General features: G+C 34.5%; 1 protein-coding gene across 1 annotated transcript; it reads left to right on the top strand.

The window, feature by feature from the left end:
- Nucleotides 1–1,239: 1,239 nt before the first annotated feature.
- On the top strand, nucleotides 1,240–7,567 carry LOC114416302 (zinc finger CCCH domain-containing protein 43-like). The gene is made up of 6 exons (XM_028381167.1): nucleotides 1,240–2,207; nucleotides 2,813–2,878; nucleotides 5,158–5,280; nucleotides 5,406–5,681; nucleotides 6,227–6,496; nucleotides 7,132–7,567. The coding sequence occupies exons 1-6, from the start codon at nucleotides 1,440–1,442 to the stop codon at nucleotides 7,315–7,317; spliced, it is 1,689 nt and encodes a 562-aa protein (XP_028236968.1). The 5' UTR covers nucleotides 1,240–1,439; the 3' UTR covers nucleotides 7,318–7,567.
- The last annotated feature ends 727 nt before the right edge of the window (nucleotides 7,568–8,294 follow it).

The following is an 8,294-nucleotide window of genomic DNA, read 5'->3' as shown; positions in this document are numbered from 1 at the left end:
CTCGATTATCAACATTGTTTAAAATTACAACAATTAAATAAAAACAACAAAGAATGACAATCAATTAAATAATAATTAGAAAATAAAAAATTTATCAAGTGAGAAGAAATTAGTTACAATATTACTTTCAATTTCATAATTTATAGAGAATAGAGAAGTAGTAAAAAATGATTTTTTAAAAAAAGAAATCAGAATCATAATAAAAAAACAACCAAATATTTATGAAATTCAATTACAATTTATCAAAATTTATATATGAAAATAACTTCTTATCACATTTAATTTGGTCTAGAAATTTTAAATTAAAATATTACCTAAATGAAATCCGTTTTTAACATGATTTATTGTCCTAAATAAATTATTTCTAAAAATTAAATAAAATGATTTTTTTTAAAGAATCTAAATAGTCATAATGAAAATTTGATAAAAATTTATTAATATATGATATGATATAAATATAGATAGATATTGTTATTGATATGAAATTTAAATAATATAATGATTTTTTTATTAATATGTAATAAATTAATTATTACTTTTTGAATCAATTAATACTTAAGATAATATCAATTAAAAATATTTTTCTTTTTATCATAATTTTGAACTAAAAAAATGCAGAATACCTTTTTATCATAACATGACACTGTGTTGATAGTCCTCGTCAAGGACTGTCTTTTGTATGATAAATTAAGAATTATCTTTTATATAATTAATTTGAATATGATTACATCAAATGTATATAAATAAAAAATATTTTGTTTTCTCTGCATAAAAATAATATTGATATAAACTATAATTATTAATAGAATTAGAATATCAATTATGACTTTTAATAATCATTTTTTTTATAGTTCAATTGAGATGAAATATTTAATAATATTATAATAATACAAAGTAATAAGGATGAATCAATAACCACCAAGTAAGCATTCAGATTAATCTATATATGATTGTTTTTATTCAACTAGATATCAAGAGTTCAAACTCATTAATTTATAATAATAATATCCGACTCAAATAAAATTATGTTACATAAAAAATTAAGATTAAAAAATGGGTCTAGAGAAAAAAAATAGTAACAGTAATTTAAACAATGTATGGCTTACTTTTGTTATTTTGCATGATGATCCCAACCGATTTTGGTCAAAATATACCATGGCGGCCGTATGCACACCGTATTGAAATACGTATTACCTTCACAAGGTACATGCACCCATACAAGAGAGAGTGCTAAAGTACCACAATACACACCATTCTCATTCATTCACCCACAACAAAAAAGTAACCCCCTTTGGTTTCACACTTTGCTCATTCTCGTTTTCTGATTTTTCCCACATAAATAAATCCCATCCCTTCTTCTCTTACACTCTTCTTTGTTTCAGCAATCAATCAATTTCCCCACCATTAGGGTTTTTCATTTGAAATGTGGAAGGGCAACAATGGAGCCCATTGAATCCGAATCAGTTAGTTCCTCCGCCAAAGACCAGCAACTGGGTGAACCTTCTTCCACTGTTCACCCCCTCGATCACGATCCTCAACCTTCAGATCTCAATCGCGTTACCCCTGTTGATGATGCACTTGGTGAGGAGTTTCAGAACAAGTTGGATTTGAAGGATGGGGGTGAGAGTGAGAATAATGGTTCGAACTTGGAAGATGGGGGTGAAAAATTGAGCGAGGATAAAGGTTCAAACTTGGAAGATGCGAGTGAAAAATTGGGTGATGAAGGTGCTGCTGCCCCAGAAGGTGGCAAGGGAGAAGGGTGTGATGGTGATGTTGGTGGTGTTGCTAATGATTATGGTGTTATCGGTGATGATGTAGTTGTTGCTGAGGATGGTGGTGTTGTTCGTGATGATTTAGTTGTTGTTGATGAGGATGATGATGACGGTGTTGCTGTTCGTGATGATTTAGTTGTTGTTGATGAGGATGATGATGATGATGGTGTTGTTCGTAATGATGTAGTAGTTGTTGTTGATGTTGATGGTTGGAATGGTAGTGATGAGGGGTGTGATTGGATTGAGAATGAGAATGTGAATGAGAGTGAGAGTGATAAGGTGGGAGTGGAATATAAAGATGAGAGGAGCAGCGGTAAAGCTCAACAGTACCCGTTGAGGCCAGAGGCTGAAGACTGTGCATTTTATCTCAAAACTGGGACTTGCAAATTTGGATTCAATTGCAAGTTCAATCACCCGCTTAGGAGGAAAAACCTGGTATAACTTTCTTTTGTTTCCCTCTCTAGCACACCATTCCTAATTAACTACCGGGTATGGTTACATTAATAGGTGATTAATAGCTATGCATCATTTACGTATTAGATGTTGAAACCGAAGCTTAGAATTTACTGATGTAAAGATTGTTATGTTTCCAAGTTTTTTTGGTGGTGTGTTTGTGACTTTGTGTGTCTATATATTGCCGTTGTGTTATCTGTGGAATGATTGAATTGAGAAGAAAAGCATTGTCTTTTCTGAAGGTAGTGAGTATGATTAGGAGGGCTGGTACTAGCTGTTCATCATGATTGATGCTCAATAGTCAATTGTATGTTTCGAACAATTTGCTTGGTAATATGCTTTTAAATGTATTTTGGGATTTCTTTTTTCCCTCTATAGTTTGCCTAAACTTTAAAAGTTTTTCTTTAAGGATTTTTTGCCTGGGTAAAAAGAATGCATAAAGTATTATCTTTAGAGGGTTGTACCTATATCATTATTGACCATCAATTTTGTATTTCTTATTCTTGCGCATTTGTTGAATGGAAATGTGTTATACATGTTCACTTAAAAACTTTTCTGAGATTTTGTTGTATTAACACTACATGAAGGCTAAAAACGAGAATGCGGGAGAAAGAGAAGAGCAGGAAGAAAGATCAGGCCAGACGGAATGCAAGGTATTTTCAAAATTATGGTGTTGAATTTTGTTGCAAACTAGTTTTTGTGTTTTTGGTTTCCCACAGGTATCCTCCAAAGGAAGCAGTCTTTTTTTTTTTTTTTGGTCTGCAAAGATAAATATATATATATTGAATAAAAAGTACCAGAGGTACTATTACAAAATAAAAGTCCATATAATTGGTTCCTGAAAGCAGACAACACAGTCTGATAAGGAACCAAAATATGGAGGGAATACATATAAATTAAAACCAAGAGTGTAACCCTACTACTGCAAAAAATTCTGTCGAAGGTTACTCGACCATTGATTAAAATGTAAAGAGAAGTCCTTCTCCAAATTGTGAAGCCAAGTCCATACTAAGAAAGATGCATCTTCAACCAGTTTGTTGCCATCAAAAGTTGCATTGGAAAATACAATGCTGTTTCTAAGCTGCCAAATAGACCAAGTAACCGCCATCCACCACCACTGCCACCTCCTAGATCTTATACCAGCCTCTTTCAAGGAAGAGAACTGCATGAAATGATCTGTTATACTCCATGGAAGGGGTCCCTGCATATTTATCCAATTCATTGTTTCCCACCATATAGGCTGAGTCTTACTGCAGTGAATAAAAATGTGGGAAGCAGTCTCCTCCCCCCTTCTACAGAAAGGACAAGTCAGATCCAAGATCTGCACTTGCCTGGCCCTTAAATTAACTTTTGTAGGTAATCTGTCCCACAGTAACCTCCAAGCAAACATTAAAAATTTGCTCGGGGTCTTGATCTTCCAAAGGAAGCAGTCTTGCCCAATGCGTAGTCTGAAACTAACCATGAATAACTCTACCAATGGGGATTTGAACCATGTTCGTCATTTTGTGGGGGATTAGCCTCTTTCACTAGACCCCAACCCCTGTTGGTTTGCAAATGCTAGATTGTACTTTCTGAATTTTTAACATAGGGCTATATTGTTAATGTTAAAAGTCTGGGAAATTTATTTATTTTTATCAGCAAACATAATATATATATTAATAAATAAATTGAGTACCAGAGGTACTAAAGTACAGCTATATAATTGCCCTTACTCTGGTTCCAATACCGACTAAATGGAGTCTGGTTAGGAACCACAGCCAGGCCATACCCTGATGTTAAACTCTACTATTAATCTATGGTTATATCCTCTAGTGATACACAAACCCTTCTCTTAGGTTACTAGACCATTGATTAAAATGAATTACAAAGTCCTTCTCCAAATTCCTAAGCCATGTCCACGTGAGGAAAGCTGCCTCTTCCATCATTTTGTTGTTGTCGAAGGAGTCATTGTCGAAGGAGTCTGGGAAATTTATATATCAATATATTCTTATGAGACACTAACTCGAAAGATGCAAGAGGTAGTCCTCTGAAAATACAACCAGATAGAAGTGCCTAAAGGGTCCCAGACTGCAGGAGACACCCTCTACCATACCTCCCAATATTCTCTCAAAGCTTTCCTACCCCTAACAGACTTCCCACAATCCTTTTTAGTTTCACCTCCCTGCTGATTCTCAATCATTTCCCTCTGATTCTCTCCTCAGAATTTGCCAGCTGTCCTTGTGTAACAAATTTCTCTTTTGGTTCATTCCTTCTTATGGTCATTTCTCCATTTTCCCTATCCTTTCTGTTATGCCCATTCTTTCCCAGTCCATGTCTCTTTCTCCTACATACTTGGGCCAAAGGTGTATCAGTTGATCAAATGTATTTAGTAAAATGTAGGTTCCGTTGCCCATGAGACTTTCCGTGGAAGATTGTGTAAGGTTAACTTGAGGAGGTTTAACCATATATGTGATTTTATATTCTTCATTTCCTTTAGATGCATGGATTTAATTGATTATATATCTATTTCATGCATTGAATTTTTGGGACTTTCTTGTGTCAATATGCTGAACTCTAGTTGTCAGATGGATGAGAGTCAATGGGTATATTCTATCTATATGGTGTCAATTAGCCATGGACTGTAATGCAAAGAGAAAATTGTCATGGTGGATCATGCCGTGTTAGTTTGGCTGAGTTCTTTCTGTGATGCTATATTAGTATATGTTTGGTCATTGTGAATTTTTCTTTTGTGCTTTTCTTTTGGCATTTGTTCTTTTGGCATTTGTGATCATGCTGGCCTAGCCTTGCTATGTAAAAAATGATGATCTCTATAACAATTTTTGGATGAACCATGCTTGTATATGTTGAATCTCTTTCCTGAGCCATGTCTCAAACATGCCTACTATTTATTACATGTTCATAATAAACTTTTCTTTTCCCGATGTTATGGCAGTATTATTTAAGGTCTGGGGGGTGTAAGTTCGGAAAGGCTTGCAAGTTTAATCACACAAGAGGAAAGAGTTCATCAGCATCCTCTACTGCAGAGCTTAACTTCCTTGGCCTGCCTATTCGTGTGGTATAACCTTAATTTCTTACTTAGCAAGTTATGCTGAAAGTTAGTTTGTGTACACTATCTTCTGTCTCTCTATGCTGTCTGAAATACTTGTCCCTGAAACTTGACGAGGTTGTTTTTCATGACAGGGAGAGAAAGAGTGCCATTATTACATGCGTACTGGCTCTTGTAAGTTTGGAGCAAACTGCAGGTTTAATCATCCTGATCCTACAGCTATTGGAGGAGGTGATTCTCCTTCCGGTTATGGTAATGGAAGTTCTATTTCGTTGCAAGGTGTATCACAATCATCTATATCCTCATGGTCTTCTACTAGACCATTAAATGAACCTGCTCCTTTTGTGCCGGTGATACTTTCACATAATCCAGGGGTTTCTCCCCAAAGTTCTGAATGGAATGGATACCAGGTAAATCAATGGATTAAATGCCAATAAACTATCTTGCTAGGGACATTCTATTATAATGTTATCAGTATATGATGGAAAATTAGTCTGCCAATTTTCTTTCACAGTGTTAATGTCCTCTATTCCTGCAACATATAGTACATAGTGAGATATAGATATCGGTTGGCTGTTAGCACACTTGTCTGTAATTCCCAGTGTGTTATTTGTACAGTGAATACTGAACACTGAATAGTGGCACGAGTTATATACTATTTAAGGATTGAGATTTATATGCCCACATCAGTTTCTTAAAAGTCAGAGACTGTTTTCTTTCTTTATGCTTTATGTTCTCTCCTCTTCCTCTTCTCTCATTTTCTAATAAATCCTCAGTTGTCCTACTATTCAATATTTTGCTGTCTGTCTTGATTCTTGTTGGGCTGGCTTTGGTCTATTGGATTTAAAGCAAGAAACTTTTATCCTCCTCCCTTTCTGTGAGTTGAATATTATGCCTGTTAACCCTTATAATTGATTGTTTTCCCTGCAATTTGATCAATTTGTGGTTTGTACAGGCACCAGTCTATCTATCTGAGAGGAGTCTGCATCCACCTTCAACATATGTCATGAACAACCCAGCTATAGAATCAAATGTTTATATGCACCATCAAAAACAAATGCAGGTTGAAGAGTTTCCAGAAAGGCCTGGTGAACCCGAATGCAGCTATTTCTTAAAAACTGGGGATTGCAAGTTTAAATCTAATTGTAAATTTCATCATCCAAAGAATCGGATTGCAAGATTACCTCCATGCAACCTCAGTGACAAGGGTCTACCTTTGAGACCGGTAAGTTATTTATTTTATTCAGCTGTTTTTTGCTTACATGGAGATTGTACAAATTAAAATCTTGTTCTTACTTTTGTTACACTGTCTCTTTTAGCTTCTTTTTTTTTCCCACTTCTTTACACATTTGAAAGAAATTATTTCATGAGAAATTTAGAGGAAAAAAAAGATGTTGGTTCTGAACAAGAAAAGATTTTGCCATATTCTCATCATTTCAATATGCTGTGTGAAACAGGAGCATTCGGATTCAGAATAGTTGTATCAACAATTTCTATAATTGTTGTTTAAGCTAATAAGATAGGTGGGGACTAGAATTTAGTGATGATTTTGATATGAAAAACTCCATCCTGATGTTTATGAGTGTACCCAACTGATCCTAAAACCCCCTTTTTGGTTGACATGTACACATTGATGTACATGTGTTCAGGTTCTTCTAAGTTCTAAGATACGAGGTGGTTGTTCAAATCTAAGTTCTTTAAAATAAAATGGAATTAACTTATGCTATGTAGAGATTATTGCTTTTCTGATTTTGCAAAAGACAATATCGGTTTTTTTTTTCTTAAATTATTATTACTGGTCATGACACTACAAGACTTGCTAGTTTCTCTGATCTATGTTAAATGTATTGTGAAATTCAGGAGCAGACTGTTTGCACATATTACCGCCGTTATGGAATTTGCAAATTTGGACCAGCTTGTAAGTTCGATCACCCACCACCCTCAACTATGGCTGGACTTGATCAACAATCCTCGTATACAAACTCAGCTGGTGTTGATGTGGCTGAAAATGGAGATGCCGATGATGGGAATCAGCAGTCTGTGTAAAACACTGACTTTGAGTATGCACATCACCCATAATTTGTAATTTTCTTATCCAAAAACATGATAAATTATGTAATTTCACTAGTTATGCCCAATGTGGCACAAGCCTTGCAGAATAGCATTATATACCTAATAGAATTTTTATTACTGTAACATGTAGCTTATGTTTTTGCTTCTGGTTTGATTTCTTTCACTTGGATCATTATTAGATTATGATTTTGTGCTGGTGTAAAATGGGTGTGAATGTTGTTTTTCTTGCTTTTCTATCATGGTTGCCAATTGAATTTTAAACTTGATTAATGCCGGAATAACTGCTCAACTAAACTTATAGGTGAAAATTACGATAGACAAGAGAAGTATCGGAAGGATGACGAATGCTACGGTGGGAGACCTAAACAAGTTTGGTCAATTATATTTGTTAGATTAACTTATTAAATGTGTGAGTACGCGTTTCTCTCAACACAACTGGCGTTAAAAAAAATTCTCACATTGCGTTGGGTTTTGTGCCTTGGAACGTGTTTTTTTAACGAACCAAACACAAAAAATATCTATGGCCAGATTTTTCCTTTTTTTGGTTTAATTATTTTCTCATCTTTTCCAGTTTTATCCCTTCTCTTCTGGAGTGTTCTCCGTCGTCGCTCATCCTTCTTTCACTGAAGGACCCATAGGGCATGACACCAGTTTAATCAAACTTTCAACATAATGGACATTTTTTTATCCAAATCAACTCTGTGTAGCAAATTTATTCAAACTGCTAATATATCTTTGCATTTCCTCCACATAAGATTAGCACATTTGGGTTGCTCAAAATCACGTTGAAATGTCAGTTAATCTCACTCTTTTGTTGATAAAAAAAAAAACCTCTCTCTTTGGGTTGCTCAAAATCATGTTTGGCCTGAATAGCATCTGTACTTTTTGGGACAATAATATTTATTAATGGAACAGAATGCAAATTAAAAATTTCAAAATATTTGAAGTGA

The sequence above is a fragment of the Glycine soja genome, chromosome 6 (genome assembly GCF_004193775.1).
Source record: "Glycine soja cultivar W05 chromosome 6, ASM419377v2, whole genome shotgun sequence".
Lineage (NCBI taxonomy): Eukaryota > Viridiplantae > Streptophyta > Magnoliopsida > Fabales > Fabaceae > Glycine > Glycine soja.
This window is presented reverse-complemented; position numbering and strand designations above follow the sequence as displayed.